The sequence below is a fragment of the Myotis myotis genome, unplaced genomic scaffold (assembly GCF_014108235.1).
Source record: "Myotis myotis isolate mMyoMyo1 unplaced genomic scaffold, mMyoMyo1.p scaffold_m19_p_18, whole genome shotgun sequence".
NCBI lineage: Eukaryota > Metazoa > Chordata > Mammalia > Chiroptera > Vespertilionidae > Myotis > Myotis myotis.
The window spans coordinates 3372393-3395257 of record NW_023416322.1 but is presented as its reverse complement, the minus strand read 5'-3'; the positions used below and the strand labels follow the sequence as shown (position 1 = coordinate 3395257).

Sequence of the window (22865 nt, the reverse complement as noted above, 5' to 3'; positions counted from 1 at the left end):
GGCCCCTCCGAGCGTATGTTCTCATGGGGGAGGCGGGCGGCACACATGTCGGTGAGCAGGAGGAAGCGGAGCAGGAAGAAGGGGGTGAGGAGAGCCGGGGGAGGGGAGGTCGCCCTTTTTTATATGACAAACGTCTCTCTGAGAAGGTGACATTGGGGCAGAGACTTACAGGACGTGAGGGAGCAAAGCCGCAGGTACACATGTGTTCTGGGCAGAGGCCACGCATGTCAAAGGGCCTGGAGCGGCCGTGCGTGGTGCTTCTGAGGCACAGGAGGCACTGCGGCTGGGGTGGGATGAGTGAGAAGGCTTTTAACTCTTTTTCTCTCCGATTAAAAATGAGCACACAACACAATTCAGTCATGGAAAAAGGTGTATTAAAATAGTCACAAATGTACAATTGAAAAAGAAAACAAAACCCATGAGCCTGATGGTCTTCCCCAGCTGGATACATTTCCATGGAAAAGCGACAGAGGGTTTGGATTGTATCTCTGAGTAACCCCTTGAGTGCTGCCTTCCAACAACCACACGGAATCCAGGAGGGCTCGTGCTGCCGGTAGAAGATGCGGGAAGGGCTCTTCCATTTAGAAGCAGCCCCGCGGTTGGCCTGGGACAGGAAGGCGGGGACGCGGAGAAAGGGCCCCAAGACCCACAGGAGTGGAGTGAGGGGCGGAGGGAGCACTGCGGGTGTGAGCCAGAGCGGTGGCTGCTGACGCCCAGCTGCCAAGCGCTGACCCATTGGAGGGGCTGGGTGGGTGGGAGGTGACGTGTCGGGCAGGTCGCATGGGGAGCTGAGGGAGAGGCCACCCGTGTGGTTGGAGGAAGTGCGGGCGGGTGCTCTGGGTGGCAGCTCTCAAAATGAAACGAAAGGAGAAACTGGGGCTGTTGCTCTCCCGAGCCATTAGGAGTGGATAGCTTATTCACAGGCCTGGTGAGAAGGAAGAAAAAGGAGGACACCCCTTTTCTCTGTAAAATGGGGCCGTCAGGGAACGCCCCACATCTAACCGCACATCTGCCTCTGGATGTGTCCTTTCCGGCTTCAAAACAAAGGCTCACGAGTACCGTTACCTGGGAATCTGTCTGGAAAGGGGACAGCCCAACACCCATCCTCCCTCCCCGCACCCACTAGGGCTTGTTTTCAAACGGATGCAGGAAGCTTTAGGAGGCAAGGTGGACCTGGGTGGGCCGTCCTGGGCGGACTCAGGGTCCCGGGCTCGAGCTGGGCCCATGAGCAGGAGGAGAGAGGCCTCAGGGCGTATACTCGCCCCGACACAGCGCAGACCACAGCCGCCAGCCTCTGGACAGGGAGGGTGTGCATGACCACAAAGCCCCCTGCATACGATACATGAACGATACATTGGCTGGACCCTGGGGAAGAGCCAGCAGCTCCTCAGAAAACAAGACCATGTGTCCTCTCCCATTTGATCACCTCCACACCTTCCCACCCAAACCCTGCGTGACGCCCTGAGAGTCCTCCTGGAAGCCGGCCAAACTGCCTCACAGAGACGACAGAAGCCGGGAGGAAAAGGAAGCAGCTGGTGGCGGACCCCACACCACAGGGGAAATGGACATTGCCGCCACTCCACTCCCCAGCCATGTCCTGTGACCTCCGCCACTGTGGGCTTTCAGACCATTTCACATCTAAAACATTTTAATACAAAAGAATCCAGGAAATGGAGGAATGACAAATATAAATAAATGTTTAATGATCTCACTTTGCTTTTTAGTCCCAGTAATAACAGAAATCATAGGTTTGTGATGGGGCGGGGGTTGTCGATGGGACAAAATGAATGACCTGAACTGTCTAGATTTTTCCTCATCTCATTGTTCATCAATTCCATCAATGGGGGAAATGTGGAAAATGAACAAAAACAACAGGAACAGAGGAGAGATTCCCAAAGTAGAAGGAGAAGTGCTAGTCCTACTTGCTGATCTGAAAACACCAGCGGCCTTGAGCCTCAGAGGCCCCTGCAGCTCCGAGCTCTCTGCGTCCAGAAGGAAGACGATTCCCTAGAGGGCGCCCTGGATCCGACAGCGGCTACCTGATTACAGCAAAGCTCGCCTCTCAGGGGCTCCCGTCCCCAACAATTCACGTCTCAACCTGGCAACCCTTTCCTGCTGAAACCTGTGTGATCGGTCACGTGTCTCTCAGGCGGCGAACAAAGGAGAGAGAGCCTGAGTCCATCTACCGCTAAACCTCACATTGTTAACATCTCAGGAAATTGTGCTGTGAATATTTTTGTAGGGTTTGTTTTTTTTTGCTTTTATTGCTGCTTATTATTAAGCTTTCATTTTTTACATTTCATCTCCTTTTTGTTAAATTTTCATTTACATTTCAAGCCCTTTTTGTTTGAAAGTGTTTATTTATAAATTAAGCAGTACACTAGACATGTACTGTATATAAGAACAGATCATTTGGGGGTCTGGAGTGGACTAATTCAGTTTACATGATTTCTAATGGGAAAAAATGATTCCGTTTTCGAACAGCCTTCTGGGACGAATTAATGCGAGAACGGAGGTTCTGTGTACCCCGTTCCTGCCCACCTGGAAGGCAATGAACTCCTCCCTGGCAGCTGCGCGGGCTCGTTTCCAGCAGCAAAGAAAGTGACACCTGCACTCTGCTCCCCAGGCCGCTGGCTCCTCTTTCAGTTCCATGTGAAGGGTCCTGCTCTGAGGGCACCGAGGAACTGGCCCCGGCAGCTCTCCCTGCTGACCTTGCTGTGATGAACAAGCTGACATGAAAGGGTGTAACCTTAAAGTCTGTGTGACAACTTATGAGGCAAAAATGCTCTTTGCTTTAGAGCAGGGTTGGGGAACCTTTGACCCAAGGGCCGTATAAGGCTTGCAAAGGCATCAGGGTGAGTTAATTAAATGTTTGACCAAATATAGCAGACTAATTTTTAAGTTGATAATTCTGTCTGGCTTGAGAATATTATAAATACCCAAGTGGCACTTGGCAGAAAAAAGGTTCCCCACCCCTGCTTTAGAGAGAAAAAACATCGACAAAAGTTTCTCAAATTGTCTCCAAGTGGCATAGCTAACGGGTGTTTCCTAAAAACTACAAACAGTCGGAACAGACGGTGGGGGACAGGCCACCCTGGCTATGTCTCCTGCATCGTATCTTCATTCTCCAACTACAACAAATGCTAAGACTGGTTAAGCCCTTAGACAAAAAGGCCAAGTCTGCTGGGATACTAAGAGAGCGCTACATCGCCATTAAGGCACACCATATCCGAACGGTGGTGACAGGAATGTGGCTGAATTTCCCCAACTGTAAATGACCCTGGATGCAAAAAGTAGAAAAAAACAGCGAGACAATTTACATATATGTAGAACCATACCATCTTTCGTCATGCACCACTGCTCCTCTCATCCGAAGAGTAAACAGAAGATTTACACATATCCTTTACATCTCCTCCCCGTGCCGTCCGTGTCCCGGCCACGTGCTGTGGGCCACGCTGCGGCACAAGAGTCCAGTTTGAATTGGTTTCTTGCTTAGGATATGCTCTGGGTCTTCTCTTAATTTTTCCGGATGTCCGCATACACCACAGACTCTGACTTGTTAATCTTGTCGCTGTGGTGCCCACCAGAGTGGTCTAACTGCGCATATATGACTGGGCCCTGGAGGAGAGAGGCTGGATTAGGTTTGGAACACCTGGTGGTCGCTTCAGGTGCAGGTAGAAGCCGTGACTAAAGTGACAGCGGGGGCGAGGTCAGGGGTTCAAACATCTGACAGGTGGCTGCACATCCTGACCTTAGAGTCCCAGAGATTCTAAAATTATAAACAGCAACAAGAAAAACAAAAGAGTCCTGGTTTCAGAAGACGCGTTTAACTGGCCTGCGATCCAGGGACGGTCTCCTTGAGAAGTCTAATGCTGTACTTAAGCTTTTGACTTGGAACTAATAAGCTCAGCAGCTAAAAGCAAGTAGTTTAAAATAAACATCCTTGCCCTGGCCAGGTAGCTGTTGGTTACAGCATCGTCCTGATGGCATTAAGGTTTTGGGTTCAATCCCTGGTCAGGGCACACACAAGAAGCAACCAATGAATGCATCAATAAGTGCAACAACAAACCGATGCTCCCCGCCCCCCCTCAGGTTGGTATGCGATGCTCTCACATCTGTCGTGGGCACTCTCACATCACATTGTTAACACTGAGTCAGAGACTCTACATTCATGCCAGGAAGCTGCAAGTTAAATGTAAGCCCAAAAGGAAGAGAAGTTGAAAGACACACAACGTGTTTTCCACTACAGCTGGCCCTTGAACGAGTTGGGTTTGTACTGTGGGGTCCCCTTATATGAACATTTTTCTCAATAATAAACTGGAAAGCTTTTTGGAGATTTGTGACTCTTTGAAAAACCAGATGAAAGGAGTAGCCTTGAAATACTGAAAAAATTAAGAAAAAGGTATGGCACGAATGCATGGAGCATGTGTGGATGCTAGTCTATCCTGTCGTTTACCACCACAAGGCATGCAGTCATAGACAGCAGGTTGGGAGTAGTTAAGTTTTGGAGGAGTCAAAAGTTGTATGCAACCCAGCGTTGTCCCTGGGTCAACAGTACTAGGACCAGAAGGAAAACAGTGTTCTCTTGCGAGCTAATTGACCCCTGCTTACAGTCACTTCCAAGGACAGGACAGACCCTGACACTGTATGTAACTTCCCAGAGAACAACCCCCCACCATAATTCATAAACACCCATAAGGAGTTTTGGGGTGTGCTCGTGGGAGAAGGAGCTTATACATGAGACACACAGTAAAAATGGCTACAAATCCTTTCTCAACTCCGCTCTGGTGTTACATGACAAATGCTGAAAAGAGACAATGAATTGACACAAGGGTTGAACAATTTCTCACCATCCTGCAGAAAATGCCAGAGGCAGGCCTGGGCGGGCAGGGGATTGACGCCAGGAGAGATGAGCCAGTCCTGACTCAGGGCCATGGACAAGCAGGGGGAGGGGTCGGCCCTGAAAACAGGTTGGGGCGGGCAAGTTCATGAACTGAACAGTGAGCCCTCTTCATTCTCTGCTCAACTCCCTGTGGAGACATCAACCAACTCCAGAGAAAGGACCCTCAGCAACTGACCATGGAGGCCCCCAAAGCCTCCAGCCAGCCCTTTAACACAGCAAAGCCACGACCCAGAGCTCCAGCTCAGACCTGCGGCCATGGGTCTGAGTGGAGAACCCAGGACCACTGGGCATTTCAGGAAAGCTTCTGACATGAGACAAAGATATTATAAGAGAAAAGGGGACTTCAACAGAAACAGAGCCAAATCAGTATCAGAAGAAAGCTTTAAAAAACAGAGCTTGCAAAACGAGAGAAAATGATATACTCAAAGAGATACGACGCCCTGACCGGTTTGGCTCAGTGGATAGAGCATCGGCCTGCGGACTGAAGGGTCCCAGGTTCGATTCCAGTCAAGGGCATGTACCTGGGTTGCGGGCACATCCCCAGTGAGTGGTGTACAGGAGGCAGCTGATCGATGTTTCTCTCTCATTGATGTTTCTAACTCTCTATCCCTCTCCCCTCCTCTCTGTAAAAAATCAATAATATATATATATATATATATATATATATATATATATATACAAAAAGAGATACAACAATGCATCCATGAAAACAAATGCAGGATATTATAACCAGAGAATAAGAAACAGCTCTTGAGCTGGCGTCAGAGCCGCGCCTGTCGGTCAGGACGTCACAGATGCAGCTTGCCATTGGCCTTCTGTAGCCAACATGCGGGCGTGTCGCTCTTCCTGCCATGGGCCTCAAGAGGCAGGAAGGAAGCTGGCGCTCTCTGGGCCCCAGGTTCCCGGACACAGTCTGAGGCAAGGTGGAGGGTGTGCGGGGCCTTCACATGCATTCCAGGCTTCTGCCCATCACAACATATAAAGCAACTGCACCTGGATTTCCCCCAACAACTTGCATTTCCTCCAAGTCTTCCTTAACCCTACGGAACAGGAAGCTGCCACTGAGGAGGGCCCAGTACAGGGGCTGCTTTCTTTTCTACTCCTCCCCCACCCCCATATTAAAATATAGATTTATTTTTGTGGTCCCCCAAAAAAGATAACAGATATTAAATACTCAACAAAAGTTGGAGGATAAAGTTGGAGAAATTTTCTAGAAAGAACAAAAAAAGCAAAACAGAAAAAAGGAGAAAAACGAAAAGATTGAGCTAGGACATGGTCCAATTCCTAACAGGAATTTCCAAAAGAGAGAAAATGAAAGGAGGAAAGTTTCCAGAGATTAATGGAAGAAAATATCCTAAACTGAAGGACATGGTTTTCGGATTAAAAGAACCCACTGAATAGCCAGCACAATGAATAAAAGAAGACCCACAATTTTGTGCAGTTTCAGAACATGAGGAATAAAAACCATTCTGAGAAAGGGCACAGGAAGAGGCAGAAATCAGAACAGTAGCAACTCAGCACTAGAAGCAGAAAAGTCAGCAACGCCGTCAAACGCTGGAGGGAAGTGATTTCCCACCTGGAATCTACGCAACCAGATCCTCATTCAAGCAGAGGGAGGAGAAAGCAATGTTACACATGCTGCAACAGATGTATTAGCTCCCAGTGTTGGAGGTCAGAGGGCTGACCCGGGGCTGCATGTGATCAAGGTCAGCAGGGCCGAGATCCGCTGCCAGACCCTCAGGGAGGACCCGTCTCCTTCCCCTCCCAGCAGATGGAAGCTGCCTCATTCCTTGGCTCATGGCCCAGCCTCCATTGTCAAAGCCAACAGCATAACCTCTTCAAATCTCTCTGGATCTGACCCTGTGGCCGCCCTGTGGTCACCCCTGGCCCACACAGATCATTCAGGAAAATCTGCCCATCTCAAGATCCTTACCACAGCTGCAAGGCCCCTTCTGACCGGTGAGGTCACACATCCCACAGGCTCCAGGGCAAGGGCGTGGACATCTCTGGAGGCTATTACGCTGCCTCAAAATCTTTATCTCCCGTACACCCTTTCTCAAGAAGTTACGGAGGATACGCTCCACCACAACATGGGAATAAACGGAACAGGGGAAGACATGCGGTCCAAAAGAAGAGGGGCCGGAAATTCCTCGGAGGGGAGGCCCAGGACTGCGGCCCAGCAGCCCGAGGCACAGCAGAGCCCGCGGTGCGAACAGGCCCGTCTTCAGGAATAGAATGAAACCAACGGAGCATGTGAATGAGGGTGGTTGAGTGTTCCCAGGGGTTTTAATGGGAGAGCTTTGAGATGGATACAGATAGGTACTTAGAAGACTGAGCAAATTAAAAAAAGGCACATCTTAGCTCCATAAAAACAAGACAACTGTACAAGAAACAAATATATGTGGTACCATGGTGAAAACAACGGGGACACGTCACACTGAAAAACATCTACCTCAATATAGTGAGCTAAGCATCCTGGGAAGAGGCCTGCGTGCAGACAGTAGGGATGTGCGTGTTGGGAGGAAGGGTTAGGGGGAAGAAAGAACTAAATTCTCATTTCCATAATATGGAGTCAATGAGTAATATCCAAAACTGAAAACTCTAGAAACAGGAATACAATATGAAGATAAATACCAGAAGAAGTGGCTGAAAGAATGGGAAGTGTTTGGCTATGACTTCTTCAACGTTTTTTCCTCTTCCCTTTCCTCTGAGGCTCCAGTCGGGCTGCTGGGATCTGCCACAGTTACAGTCATAACAGCACAGCCACGGCACCAGCCACAGCGCTGGGTGCTGTGCAGGTTCCAATAAAGCTATGTCTCTTCGGTGCTCCCGACAACAAGTAGCAGCGTAAGCCTCTGCTTGCTCATGGGGCCTACTCATTATTCACTACAGGCCTACCTTCAACTTCTTCTAAAGAATTCATGCAAGCCCTAGCTGGTTTGGCTCAGTGGATAGAGCGTCGGCCTGCGGACTGAGGGGTCCCAGGTTCGATTCCAGTCAAGGGCACATGCCCAGGTTGTGGGCTCAATCCCCAGAGGGGGGCGTGCAGGAGGTAGCCAACCGATGATTCTCTCTCATCATTGATGTTTCTATCTCTCTCTCCCTCTCCCTTCTTCTCTGAAATTAATAAAAATATTTAAAAAAAAAAAAAAAAGAATTCATGCAGCCCTAACCGGTTTGGCTCAACGGATAGAACGTAGGCCTGTGGACTCAAGGGTCCCAGGTAAGGGCATGTACCTTGGTTGCGGGCACATCCCCAGTAGGGGGCGTGCAAGAGGCAGCTGATCGATGTTTCTCATTGATGTTTCCAACTCTCTATCCCTCTCCCCTCCTCTCTGTAAAAAAATCAATAAAATATATTTTTTAAAAAAAAAGAATTCATGCAAAATAATTTTCTGTTTATTATCAATACCAAGATCAACGTCCCCTGCTGATTCCTTATCTTTAAAGCACCTCAGTGAGGAATGCAATTCACTGGATTTAGTTCCCTGAGCAATTAAGGAACCTTTTACGGCTGCCAAAGCCATCTCCCGACTCTGCGACTCTACGTTGGCCATGGGAGCCACATCCTAAGGGCACAGTCTGTTAGTGGTGCTCTGCTGGGAACCTTCGCTCAGATCAGATTCCGTATCTCCTTTCCCTCTCTTTCTGTCTCCATCTGTCTGGCTGTCACTCTCTCCCTGTGTCGCGGCTCAGCACTCCCTCCCGCACTAGGGTGGTGGCAGCGCCCACCTGCACAGCCCGGGGCAGCCAGTGTTACCTGGTGAGATCCAGAAGGCAGGCTCTTTACTAGACCCTCTGTGTCGGAGGGGAACTTCCGTGGAGCCTGCTTAACCGGTGACACACTCTCTGAGGTGCTGCAGCTGATCAGTCGGCAAATTGGAGAACAAATGTAAAAAAAGAATGTTTTTAAACAAATGGAAACAAAAATACAGAAATGCAAGTGATGGCGAGGCAAAGCAGCAGCAGGTGGACATGAACAAAACAACAAAACAATGGTATGGAAAGAATCACGTATATTGAAACTGTCTCCCTGAAGCTTGTGGTTCCACATCTGTGAAGCTACTGCTGGGGAGTGGGAGCCCTTGGCCTGTTTCCAAGAGCGACATCAGCTGGACGGATCCTTGCTGTGTATCCTTGGTCCCCAGCCTTTTCCCTCTGCCATCCACCCTCCTTTGGGATAAAGATTTAAGGGAGCAGCTATACCTTCCTAAAGGCAATTCACTTTAGTGAGCATCAAAGGCAAACCTCTTCTGAATGCATTTCAAAAATTACAGATATACACTCAGGCTCAGAGTCTTGGTTTGTCTCACTCCTTCCATTCCCTGGTTCCCCATATTTTGTTTCCCCGAGACAGTGACCAAACTAAAGAAGACCCAGGTGCGAGTGATAAGGAGCTGTGGAATGCCCATCACACGGGCTGAGCCCTTCCGGGCAGGATCCTCAACAAGCCCGATCTCATGAATAAATCAGGGAAATCACTCACCAGTGATTTCCTAATGGGATGTGTCGTCAGCGGAGCTTAAATCCTTTATGATGTATGTTTTTTAAATCTTAGAGGAATTTTTGGGAGGATCCCATTTTAAGTGTCACTCTTAAGACTGAAGCACCCAATGAATTCGCTACTGTGCTTCTCTGAAACGGGAGGTTTTATGACCCAAACCAAAATGGTTTGACTATTCTAACAGAGTGTCCCAATCATTAATAATACAATTCACATATAAAAAAAAGAAAACTGAAACACACACACACACACACACACACAGACGTTTTACATGAAGAACATGCATTTTCCGATGATCTCAAGCCTCCATGTAACCTGACAACCCCATCTCACTGGGTTGATGTGCTCAGTATGTTTCTAAAATAGACACGGACTTATCGGTGGACAAATCATAATAGCTGCTGGGTTAGCTCAGAGCTAGCTGGTTAGTTGCCATCTAGGGAGACGGGCCGAACACACACGAGTATTAACAGCCACGGGCAATGGGATTAGTTACCATGTGTCTAGTGGGAGTAGGAGAGCCAGCCCTGTGACAGTCCCAGGGTCAGCTTTTCTGAACAAGTGGAGGATAAGCAGGATCTATCCCGGCACACGAGGTGGAAAGGCAGGGGAGGGGAACCTAAGTAAGAAGAACAGCAGCATTCACGATGCCATGCAGGATTCGAAGGCACGCGCTCCGCCCCTTTAGTAACCCAAGAGCAAGAACTACAGAGTCCGGCATGTCACCACGTTGGATTAGTCTCATGTTGAAAACCAACACTCCAGATATATGTCATCAAAAAACACTCACCATGCAAGAGGGTAGATACAGGTCAGCAGAACAGAGGCATTCCAAGCAAGTAAAATCTGAATTTGAACACTCAAGCTCATTAAAACACAGCACTCCTCCTAAAAACTAGAACCTCAGAGCCGAGAGAGAGAGGGAGAGAGAGAGAGAGAGCGAGAGAGAGAGAGCGAGAGGAGGTTCCCAGCATCCACCAGGCAGCAGTGGGGCATGCAGCCTCAGAGCACAGTCCCGCTGGGTGGCTGTGGTTAGCCCGTGCACCTGGGGCCCAGCTCGTGTTAGGAATCGGCCTCCACTCTCTTACCACGTGAGTCCTACTTAGCTTATGTGGGTTAGCTTTCCAGCTGGCGTAGGGAGAAGAGAATGTCCTTCAATTAGACTCACACCCCGAGTTCAAGGGTATTCTCTTTGAGAAGACATAAACAAAAAGATCTACATTTCTTTACTGCCGGTATATGTTGGTTTTCAACCCTTATTATCTCCATTGTGATGAGTCCAGCCATACATTCAAGAAAGATCAAAGTCATTCACTTGCCAGCAAAACTATAAAAAAAGGAGCCCTGTCCTGTGCCATCCCATTGGGGCGGGGGGGTCATTTATTAGCACAACTCTTCTTGATTCGTTTTATAGCTGCCTAACTGAAAAGAAGCACCTGATGAGATTATCGCCAAGAGATAAAAATTAAACTCTGAAACTGGGTAAGTGATGTCTGTGGCTTAATAATGCCACTGGCAGAGTGGCTGGTACTAAAACAGAGCCGGGACCGCTGAGCCGCTGGCTGCACCAAATCTGGGGAAGAAACTGGGAAACAGGGATTTGTGTCCAATCCCACACTGACCAGCAGGCCACTAGTCACCTAAGCAGACTGCCTGATTCTGGCATTAAAGCAAACTGTACTAGTAGCAAACTCTTCCCAATTATTTTCTCCATAAAAAATACAGACGTTTTTGTAAACCCTGGTCCCTACCCGCTCCCCTCCCCGGAAGCAGTTTCTCACCCGGTGTAATCCCGCTTCGAGCTTCTCCTTCTGTAGAGGACAGCCAGAATCATGCTGATGAGGAGGGTGAGCCCCACAACCACAGCGGTCACAATACCCACCACCACCCACACCGGAAACACGGGCAACACCTCTGGAGAGAAAGAACAAAGCAGTGTTAAGGTCCATTGTGACAAAGAGAAGAAATGGAGTTTTATTCAACTAAGAAGCAAGTTATCATACCCTTCATTATTGTCCAAATTATGAGATTCTAGTATCTAAGTAATGACATGCAAAGAGTAGCTGACAGAAAATGAGATACAGAACTCAGCATTTCTGCACACACAATCCCTCTCAATGCACTAGGATCCAAGCAAAACTGGGATGTGGCTTTACCTCCATCTACTCACCCACAAAGCAGACGTCGTGGGAGACACCAGAACCTGCATTTCCTGCTGCTTCTCCAAAAATGGAAGAAACAGCTGTATTGTTTGCACAAACGCTAACACTCTCTCTTGGAGAATACTGAGACAGGACTGGCCTTCTTCTTCCCCAGGCTCAGCCCATCGAGCATCGTGAATTTGGTCTTACTTCTAATTCACATGAAAAAGTGATCCTCCTGAACCTGGGCCACCGGGCTTCGGACGGCAGATGGACACATGGAGAGACCGGCTGCTCACCCCGCATGTGGGCAGCAGTGCCCACCCTCAGGTTCCCAGAAACAGGGCGCATAGCCACTGGCAGATCGCTCCCGGCACACACACCCCCCACAACGTGCTCTCGTTTGCCACTCAACACGCGACACAGGGGACTGCGCCTTTACTGCCCAAATACTCCGGAGGTACCTTTCTCTACAACATAGAGGCGAATGTATCCCGGGTAGACGACGATGTCGGGAGGGTTTTTGACATCACAGATGTAGGTGCCGTTATGGATGAACTGTATATTTTCTATGTTGATCGATGCGTCTTTCTTGTCGAGGTCCCCAGCCCAGGTGATTCTGTCCTTGAAGGGCGGGTAGTCCCCGATGTACACTTGCCCTTGGGAGTAGTGGAAAAACTGCAATTAGAGAAAGAGGACACGTGAGCGCTTCCCAAAAGCAGGAGTTCTCCACGCTGCGCACGCGGGGTGCTGTGCGGGCTCTGCACAAAGACGTCAAAGGGAAAGAAGCACGTCCCATTGCAATGTCGCGGAATCCAAGCCAGACAGGGATTTAGTTTCTGCTGAAAAACACACTGTGTGTCTTCTCTCCTCCTCTCAACATCCCTGAGATACAGGGACAACCACAGTGACAACCACGCATAGTTTTACACATAAAAGGGAAACTCAAGCCATTTCCTCAAGGTCACAGCTGATAACAGGTCCCGGCAGAGAGTCACAAAGGAGGAAGTGAGGCTCAGCACTCAGTGACTCCATGGAGATAAAGGTCTTCGCCCCGGGCTATCCTCCTAGCACTCTCTGTGGAAGTTCTACAGTCTCCACTTCACAGAGGAGAGGCGAGCGTGGGGCCCTGGTTAACAAGCACCCAGCCGAACCAGCACTCATCTGGTTCTTGACTAACCTTCCTTTCAACCCCACGGCCTGCACTTCTGTTCTGCCACCTCCTCGGGGTGACTCACCGACAGTCTTACTCCTAATTGCTCCCGGGCGACAGCACAGGCTGCTAGCCCCCATTTCTGAACACCTCACAGACTCCCTGCACAGAGAGCTCCTGGACTATCACTGGAACGGATAGACGTGCGTGTGTGTGTGTGTGTGTGTGTGTGTGTGTGTGTGTGTGTGTGTGTGTGTGTGTGTGTGTGTAAATACTTAAAAGAAATACAAATAAAAGTGAAGCAAATGGCAGCTGAACAGAGGCAGGATGAATCGTGAATGGAGTCAACAAGGTAAGCCAGGGGCTGCCCTGTGGAAAAGATACATTTCAAAATGGGATGTGATGGTGGAGGAGACGGGAGGGATGGCAGGTGACCGTGACCCACAAACACGAGAAAACAAGCTGCGTTTAAGAGAAACTGAACTGGTTTTTTCCTGGAGAGCTGGAAGCAAGAGAAGGGCCCTGAAGTCTGTGCCAGATGACAGCCTCACTGGGTTTGGGAGAGATGGGTCAGAAGGGCTCAATGAACACACGCAGCGGTGGGGAACCTCTGCGGGAGGGCTAGCCAAGAGCAGGCAGGCAGGCACTCCTACCGACACGGTGGTGTGGGATCCCTCTGGCTGGAAGCTCCAGGAGATTGTGGTCAACCTGCTGGTGGTGTTCGCAGACTTGAACTTGCACGGCAGCTTCCCTTGGGTCCCATTGGCCACGTAGATTTCCTTTGGGGTGTATACCTCCAAGGCTGACACGCCAGCAGTCACTGGAGAGAGAGAAACAGGAAGGGGTAAGAGTAGGATTGCATGGCCCTGGCTGGGTAGCTCAGCTGGTTAGAGCATCATCCAATGTGCCAACATTATGAGTTCGATTCCAGTCAGGGAACATACAAGAATCAACCAGTGAATGTGTAAATAAGTAGAACAACAAATGTATCTCTCTCTCCGCCCCCTCCCCCTCTTCCATCCTCGGTGTCTTTCTCTCTAAAAGCTGTAAATAAAAATTAAAAGAAAAAAAGAGTAGGCTTTAGCATGAATACCACAGTGCATATTTATCAGAGAAAATGACAAAGATACAAGAAAATTACTATATATATAGATAGATAGACACACACACACACACACACATATACAGTAACCTGCTGCCATCATGTGCTGTATAAATCTCTGTCAAAATATTCTATAGCGCCCTAACCGGTTTGGCTCAGTGGATAGAGCGTCAGCCTGCGGACTGAAGGGTTCCAGGTTCGATTCCGGTCAAGGGCATGTACCTTGGTTGCGGGCACATCCCCAGTAGGGAGTGTGCAGGAGGCAGCTGGTCGATGTTTCTCTCTCATTGATGTTTCTAACTCTCTGTCCCTCTCCCTTCCTCTCTGTAAAAAAAAAAAAAAAAAAAAAAATCAATAAAATATATTTTAAAAAATATTCTATAGCCAGGTACTTCCTACAAACAGGATAAATTGCTGATGGTCTAGGATAATTTTATTTTTTAGTAACAAGATGTTTTTAGTACTATTATAGTTTATCCATTCACTTGCTGAAGAACATCTTGGCTGCTTCTCTGATGGCCTGATTTTATTTTTTTAAATATGTTTTTATTGATTTCAGAGAGGAAAGGAGAGGGAGAGATAGAAACATCAATGATGGGAGGGATTGTATATTTTGACTTGGGTGGCTTTTGTGTATTTTGACCAGGGTGGCTTTTCTTCTTCAAATTGTTCTCACATTCACGTGTTACACTGTAGTTGCTAGCACACTGAACTTTTCTCATCTTCCTTTTTTTTACTGATTTGAGAGAGAGAGGAAGTGGGGGATAAGAAGGGAGAGGGAACGAGAGAGAAAGGAAGAAACATTGATTTGTTGCTCTACTTATTTATGCATTCACTGGTTGCTTCTTATATGTACCCTGACTGGGGATCGAGCCTGCAATCTTGGCATATCAGAATGATGCTCTAATCAACTGAGCTACCCGGCCAGGGCTTATCTTCTATATCTAAAGCAATGAAAGCTATTCTAGGTAAGATGACATGTCATTTAAAAGCCTTGCTTTCTTATTTAACCCACCCAACAGACCCATGCCTTCATTGGTGAAGTCGGTGTGCTAGGTACATGCATACTCACGAAGTAGTCGACCACACTGGGTCCCATTTTAATTCACCCGTTGACATTTTCCAGTTAGCCTAAGCCCAGGAAATAGTACTTAAAATCCTATCAGTCAGAATATAAAAATAGCTTTCCCCCCCAAGATCCATAATCAGAGGCAACTGCAGGAATTATGAGGCTTACTGCTAAAATAAAATAATCTTCCCTCAGAAAGAGGCACTTTCATGGAAACAATGAAGGTTACAAAAAAAACTTATTTGACCTATAATTGGAAACCAGGAGAGCAAATTCAGAACAGATTAAAAGCACCCATCTTCAAAATAAGGCATTTTTCTAAGACATCGCTTGGAGAGAATCCGTATCTGGAGCGTCCCAGTTACTCTCAGAATGCCACGGACCGGCAGAGTAGGGAGGCGCTGTCCCGGGACCGAGGGACTCCGTCAGAAGTCTCCTTCCCGAGTCTTAGCTGGGACTCCCAGCCCTCACAACCATCTTCCAAATATTTATTCTCAGGACACAATGGGCACTTTTGGCTATTCTTTCAAATAGCCGATAGCCACACTACACCAGGCAGATTTTTTCTGCTAAAGAGGGTGGATTATTATTATAGGGAACAATGGGTTATTATTTGTGGTCCAAGCCTCCAAACAAGCCCTCCTTCCACACAAGAAGCAAACAAAAGGCGTCCCACGCCATTGTGGGCAGCAGCCCGGCAGCCCCGGGCCCTGGAGTTCGCCACACAGGACAGAGCCAGGCTGGCCGCTCTGACCCCCGGTTCCAGGAAGCGGCGCGGCCTGGCAACCTGATTCACCCTGTGATTCCGCCAGTGTTCCCCACAGTGAGGAGCCCCACAAGGAAAGGCCGTCTTTAAAGTCAATAAATAAGGTTTCTCAAGGATTTTCCCAAACCAGGCCTGCCCGGAGGCCTGGCTGCAAGACTGTCACCCTGAGTGTGATTGACAGATGGTCTTAGGCCAAGAGTCCACGTTCCCAGCCAGGAATTTGAACCAAAGACTAGCCAAATCCCTGAATGGCTTTGGGACAATCTGTTTAAGACAGACTTAATTACGCAACCGTCTTGGTCCAGCCCCACCATACTGCACTTGGTTATCTCAGTGGCTTCCTGCTGGTGGCTGTTTCTGCCTTCACCCACTTACCTGCCGCCAATCCAGGGACTGGCCAGAGAGATCCGGTCCGAATGCCCGGCAGCTCTTATCACTCCTTTGCTCAGAACCCTCCAGGGTCCCTCACATCAGCCAGGATCAGGCCACAGCCCTCACAGGCCTGGCCACCACACAGACCTCTCCTCCACGTCCCCCTGAACACGCTGCAGCGACCACGCTGGTCACCTGGGCTCCTCTGCTTGTGATGAGCACCCCAAGTCTAGAGACTGGAGGTGTCCTAGGCGATCGTGATGCGTGAGACAGGAGGGGAGAGGGATCCCCTGTTGAAACGCTGAGTCTCTGCACAGCTGACCCCAGGGAGCAGGCCCAGCGGATGCCCTGCGTAACACTGCCCGCGGTCACCACGCACAGGACAGACCCCAAAGTGCACAGCACTGCCGTCTCTGACCAACCACGAGGGGCCTGAATGAGACGGTTGGGAGGTTTCTCCCATCTGAGTAATGAGAGGAACTAAACACAGGTTTCCTCTGGGACCACATTCCCTGCAGTCCCAGCAGGAGGAGCTGGCTGGCCTGCTAACAGGGGGAACAGGGTGCTTTGTGCAGACTTCCTCTAAGGGACTTGGGAGGACATGGACATACACACTGAGTTCACTGTGGAATTCAGAGGGCTCGTCCTCAGAGTCATAGAGAGTTTTCAGGGGCTAGTGAAAACAGAGAATGTAAAGAACGCTGAGATGTAGAGAAACTATTGTTCTAACCTACATCCTCCAGGCACTGCCACTGGAATCAGTCTGAATAGGAGAGTAAATAGGTTTATTTTACGCTGAAGAATTAATAATCGGGATAGTGGCAACAATCGCTGCAAAAAATATGAAAGCTTCAGTTTAACAACCCATAGATGGGAGGGAAAGTGTTGAATCCCCGAAGAACCAATTGCCTCAGGAATAAAAACACAGAAATGAAATGAGAAGATGAAGTGATATGCCAATGTTTTCCTATCCCAACTCTAGATCCCGGGTATATGTTAACGCACACATACGCTTCACCATGGCAATAGGAGCTGAGCTCACTTTCTTCCTGAGGAAGGAATCTTGCCTCTAGAGTTGGAGGGCAAGAAAACAAACGAAAAGACAGAGTCAAATGAAAAGAGCCTGAAAAATCATGAGATAAGTGGTCAAAAAATTTGAGGAATCTACTCACCAGGGGTCAAATATCAAACCCAAAAGTTGATGTTCTTCTATTTTGGATGGAGAACCAGAACAGTTTGGAGGTTAGGGGGAGGGGGAAGCAAACGGAGAATACAAAACAACATCCATCCCAGCCACAACAGAGAAAGCACATTCAAGGATGGTCTGCCCAAGAGGCTATTCTGGACAGGATCTATTCAATACTTTAAATGATTGCATTAATATAAGTAACGCCTCCCAACGAAGTTGTCAAGATGATTTTACTCTACGTGAACTCAAACGCTCACACCATAAAGTCATCTGAAATACACCGGAGAAGCATTGCTGGAGCGAATCAACACTCTCATGGCCTAGATGGGGGTTGGAAACTGTTCTCATGGAAGCAATTCCTGGTCGTGTCACTGCTGGGTCCATTGTAGTGCCCTGGTTTGTCAAAACCTCATCCTGTTAACAAACTGTGTTAAGATTCTCCTTGAGATGAAAAGAAGGCTTTTGTTTTGAAAAATTGTGGAAGCACTTTGATGTCACCAGTATATTCTCCTGCTTAAAAGAGTGCAATAAAGCAATTTATTTAAAAACAGCTCTCCAGCCTGTCTGTCTGGTGTTGGTACACAGAGGGCGGTGAGACTGCAGTGTCTCCTGGTACAAGCATGGACATGACCTTTTACATCACATGAAAAGAGAGGAGCCAGGGAGAACACTGGCACAAAATTCACCCAGTGGTCATGAGGATAATGTTCAGTTTCCTAGGTTAGAATGACAGCAGGCAAGCTTTTTTTTTTTTTTTTTTTTTTTTTTTATCCTCACCTAAGGATATTTTTTATTGATTTTAGAGAGAAAGAAAGGGAGAGACAGAAACATTGATGTGAAAGACACACATCACACCCTAACCAGGCAATCAAACCTGCAACCTAGGTATGTGCCCTGATCGGGAATGGAACTCACAACCTTTTGGTGTATGGGACGACACTCCAACCAAATGAGCCACTGGCCAGGGTACACGAACTCATTTTAATATTCCTCGATCGACTCTACACACACCCCATACCTACACTCAATCACATTTTCCGTATATATTTTATTTTTCATAATACAAACCTCTTTTTTATTATTTTTTAAATATTTTTATTGATTTTTTACAGAGAGAAGGGAGAAGGATAGAGAGTTAGAAAGAGAAACATCGATCAGCTGCCTCTTGCACTCCCCCCACTGGGGATGTGCCCACAACCAAGGTATATGCCCTTGACTGGAATCGAACCTGGGACCTTTCAGTCCGCAGGCCACCGCTCTATCCACTGAGCCAAACCAGTCAGGGCAATACAAACCGCTTTTTAAAGAGAGAAGACATCAGTAAAGTTATAAGGTTGCTTCTATAATCTCCGTATGCCCAGTGAAAGCCATCAGCACATGACCAGGCTGGGTGTGGCCACTGCGGATGGTACCGAGGAGATGGTCCACCTCCCAGGGCAGGGCCCCTGCAGCTCACGTGATTCCTTCCAGAAGCGACTTCCTCCCAGTGTCAGCCCCAAACTCTCTGTGCTGTGCCCCCCATCCTGCCTGGCCCCCGTCAGGGCACCCTCACTCTGCTGGAACGATCAGGAGTGCGGGGACTGCGTCCGCCTTGTCCACCATTACCTCACAGATGCCTGCCTTTTGTCAGCGTGTTCAACAAACACTTATTGAAAGTCAGAAAAAAGGAATGAATGAATGAATGGGAGAAGAATAAAACACACCACGTTCAGATGGGCTCAGCCATGAAAATCACACTTGCTCTACCACAAATGGCTTCGCCATAATGACCCCAAACACATGGTGTTGCAGAGATTCCTCAGGTCAAGTCTGAACGCTGGCACTCCCGTGCGGGAGGCTAAGCAAGCTTTCCTCCCATCACCTTCCTATTCGGATGAGCGCATCCCAAAGGAGACTCATCTCTTGAAATGCTCAATAAAAAGAACGCATGTACTTTTCCTAATACACAGGATTACCCAATTCTTCTCAGAGTCCATTCCTTCCCCCTGATCCACGTCCAGCTGGCCTCATCTCCATCCTCAACCTTTTCTGCACCAACAAAGACCTTTCTGTTTCTCAAATGAGAGGGATTCAAGCGGTCCTGAATCAGGCCAGTCACTGAGCGAGTCACTTGACTCCCGCAAGCCCTGCTGCTTCTTCTCTGCCCTCCTCTGTGTGTGCTGTGCGTCTTTCTTCCCGGCCACCGCTTTCCTGTTTTCAACCAACCATTCATTCTTCCCAACCACGCTGGGACTCGCCCTGCCCTGGCTGGACCGGCAGTCCTGGGGACAAGTACATGAGCCTCTGAGTGCGGTGACCGGGGTGCCAGGACTCCCATTCAAGGCCAAGATCTCCAGTCAAGCAGTCAGCACATGCCGCAGGGGTAGCCAACCTGAACCAAGGCATCTGTGTCCTGTCCACACAGTTCTCAGTTCTCAGCAAGTGGACGAAAATAATGCGGAGCTTTTGGTAAGAAATCGGATCATTTTACTTCTGCCGGTTATGCTCAGCATAAAGAACACGTTGAAAGCTCTGGGGCGTGCATATCAGATACATAACAGGACAATGTTAGCTCTCCTTTCCTACTGCCCAGGTGTTGAAATGGCATATTTCTATTCAAGCCAAAGACCAGTGGGCCTTAAATCTATTTTTCCAAGCTCTCAAATCATATCAGAAGGTTTACTATCCATCAGAAGATATTTGAACCCAAATTTAATCCAAACCAGAAAAGACCAATAGAAAATATCAGAACAAGAGACTGAAAGGCTACGCCTACCTGGCAAGAAGAATGTTCCTCACCTCCAAAATCAGGCACAAAGGAAGCAGTGGGAAAACCACTGCACACGGAATGCTCCCTGGGGTTAAACCTTATTAAACTTGGGTACGTTTATTATTTCTCATCAACACTTTTGGGTGTTACCCATTGTACAGACCCTCAGAGAAGCTAAGGAACTTGCCTGAGTCACTTATTGCAAACGTGGAGCAAACAGTTCAATCTAGAACCTCTGACTCCAAAGGCCAGAGCTCTTCAAGAGCTGATGATGCAGCTTCCACAGAATCCTCTGTTCAAACAGAATCTCGTGGGGACCCAGCGTACAGAGGAGACAGGCAGTTTTCACACCCACGTCAGGCAAGTGCGCTCAGAACTACGGTAATGAATAAGGCCAGAACTGCAATGCAGCCCAGTGGCCCTCAAGCTTGGTTGCGCAAGGGGACCATCTAGAGAGTGTTAGAAAAGAGTGACGCCTGCAACAGTCAGTTTGGCTCAGTGGACAGAGCATCGGCCTGTGGACTGAAGGGTCCCGGGTGCTCAAGCCACGCCCCACGCTCATCAGGCGATTCTAAACTTGCAACCACCATCCAGCACACCAATGAGAGACAGGACTTCACTTAGGACATTGTGATGAGATGGTCCATGCTTGTCTGGCATTTGACTGAGTGTTACAGAGAGGTATGTTGGCTTTTGAAATATATATTAGTGCACATTCGTGGACCTGACTTTTTCCAAAGACAAGGGCAGTGCTGTACGACCTTCTCAATCAATCACACATTTACGCATTTAAATCTGCTTCTTCCGCCGAAACCGGTTTGGCTCAGTGGATAGAGCGTCGGCTTGCGGACTGAAGGGTCCCAGGTTCGATTCCGGTCAGGGGCATGTGCCTTGGTTGCGGGCACGTCCCCAGTGGGGAGTGTGCAGGAGGCAGCTGGTTGGTGTTTCTCTCTCATCGATGTTTCTAACTCTCTATCTCTCTCCTTTCCTCTCTGTAAAAACTCAATAAAATAAATCTGCTTCTTCCTACAGAGCGCGCTGGCTGCGGGAGCTAATGTGGCAGTGACCTCCACAGCAGCTGGATTATGTGTAGAACTTCGTGTCTGTGCGTGTTGTTCTTTATTATTATTTTAATGGTTAAAAATACACTGTAGGGTCCTGGCTGGTTTGGCTCAATGGATAGAGGGTCAGCCTTCGGACTGAAGGGTCCTAGGTTTGATTCTGGCAAGGGCACATGCCGGGGTTTCAGGCTCAATCCCCAATAGGGGCCGGGCAGGAGGCAGCCAATCAATGATTCTCTCTCATCATTGATGTTTCTCTCGCTCTCTCTCTCTCTCTCCCCCTTCCTCTCTGAAAGCAATAAAAATATATTTTAATAAGTACACTGTAGAAACCAATGAAATGTACACCAAACATTTGAAAGCTCTAGAGCAGAGTTGCCATTACCCCTAGGAATCTAGTGACGAGAGCTTGAACACCAGTGCTCTGATTGGTTATTGAGAAGTTCAAGTCTAGGGAGACGGGTAAAGGCAGCACCTGCTGCTATGGCGGCCTGAGGCTGGGCAGGCCAACCACAGTTTAACTACATGGGAGGGGAGGAAACGCCTCATCCTTCTTCAGGCTATAGGCAGGTGCCCTCGAGCTGTGGCTACTACCTGGCTCTCCGTTGGGCAACCTTTCAATCAAGTGAAAATGTGCCCGTGCCAATTTCTTCTGTAAAGCCCAGTTTGAAAGCTCCCCTGTTGTTTCACAAAGCCCAGGCCTCAGCATGGCAGGCTAGGCCTTTCAGTGTGACAGCCCCTGTCCTGCTCTGCACAGGTGAGGGCTGCAGCTGGTGAGCTGGGTCGGCTGGCTCCCCTCCCCCAACATGCCGCGCAGGGGGCTTACCTCTGAGCACGGATGCCTGTGCTCTCTGGGCCTGGAAGGAGGCCCACCTCCGAAATGCTGCACAATCTCATGACTCCACCCAAACGTGACCTGGGCAAAGCTTCCCTGTCTGACCACCTCTTCGGTCCCATGGCTCAGTGGCTCCCGTCCGCCTCCGCCTCTTCTCCTTCAAGGGAGAGGCAGTCTCTAGGGCACTGGTACTGCTACTGCAGTCACCTCAACCTCCCCTTCGAGGCTCACTCCTTCCGGGGTGAACGCCATCTTACTTGGCCTTTGTGTGCCCAACACACAGTATACTTCCTGGTGGTCAGAAAGCTCTCAAAGGACATTTAGGAGGAAACAGACCGATAGCAGCTGCATTTTTAGGATTCCTATACTGGGAAGTGATGGTTAATGAAATGTGTAACACTTTTCTCCCCCTTAAAATAAATGGAAGAAACCAACTTGCCCTTAAGTGGACACCTAACCCCAGCCAAGCATTCTGTGGCTCTTAGAAAAATCTGGCAGAGTCCCGACTCACCAGCACCAACTTACCACGCGGGAAGAGCTCAAGTGCAAACGCTCCCCCGGGGACAGGGGGTAAATACGGGAGGAATGGAAACTGGCCCCTTCCTGTTGGGATACAGGCTTGGTTACAATAAAACAGAAAAGACAGCACCCATTAAGCACCTCAAGTACTGGCCAGCAAACAACTGCTGGGTGCTGTGGGGGTGCAGACTCCCCCACACATGCGTCCACGGAATGTACACAGCGAACACTGAGTGTCCATGGAGGCAGGAAACAACAGACCCCCAGAGGGAGCACATGCCCCCGGCCTGCATTTCACTTCCTGTTTACAACACCGTATCTTCCCTAAAACAGTTTCTACCAAAGCTTCCCCTAAGTTTGAAAATGGAGAGGTCAGGGAGTGTTTTATGGGAAACACACTTGAATTTCATCTGGAATTGAGAAGAATCAAGATAGACACATGGGAAGGGCATTTTGCAGAGAGAAAAACACGAGATGATATGTAAACATGAATTATGTAGAT

At 48.7% G+C, this 22865-nt stretch overlaps 1 protein-coding gene across 2 annotated transcripts in view; it reads right to left on the bottom strand.

Annotated features, from left to right (window-relative positions):
* Window positions 1–352: 352 nt before the first annotated feature.
* The window catches only part of MPZL1 (myelin protein zero like 1), a 31611-nt gene continuing 9098 nt past the window's right edge, over window positions 353–22865 (bottom strand). Inside the window, exons 2-6 of one of the 2 annotated variants that reach the window (XM_036343111.1) lie at window positions 13355–13521; window positions 12013–12226; window positions 11189–11321; window positions 8664–8766; window positions 353–3618 (exon numbers count right to left, since the gene is read on the bottom strand). In XM_036343111.1, the coding sequence (XP_036199004.1) occupies window positions 3517–3618; window positions 8664–8766; window positions 11189–11321; window positions 12013–12226; window positions 13355–13521 (719 nt within the window). In that variant the 3' untranslated portion in view covers window positions 353–3516. The other variant, XM_036343113.1, reaches the window with a different exon arrangement.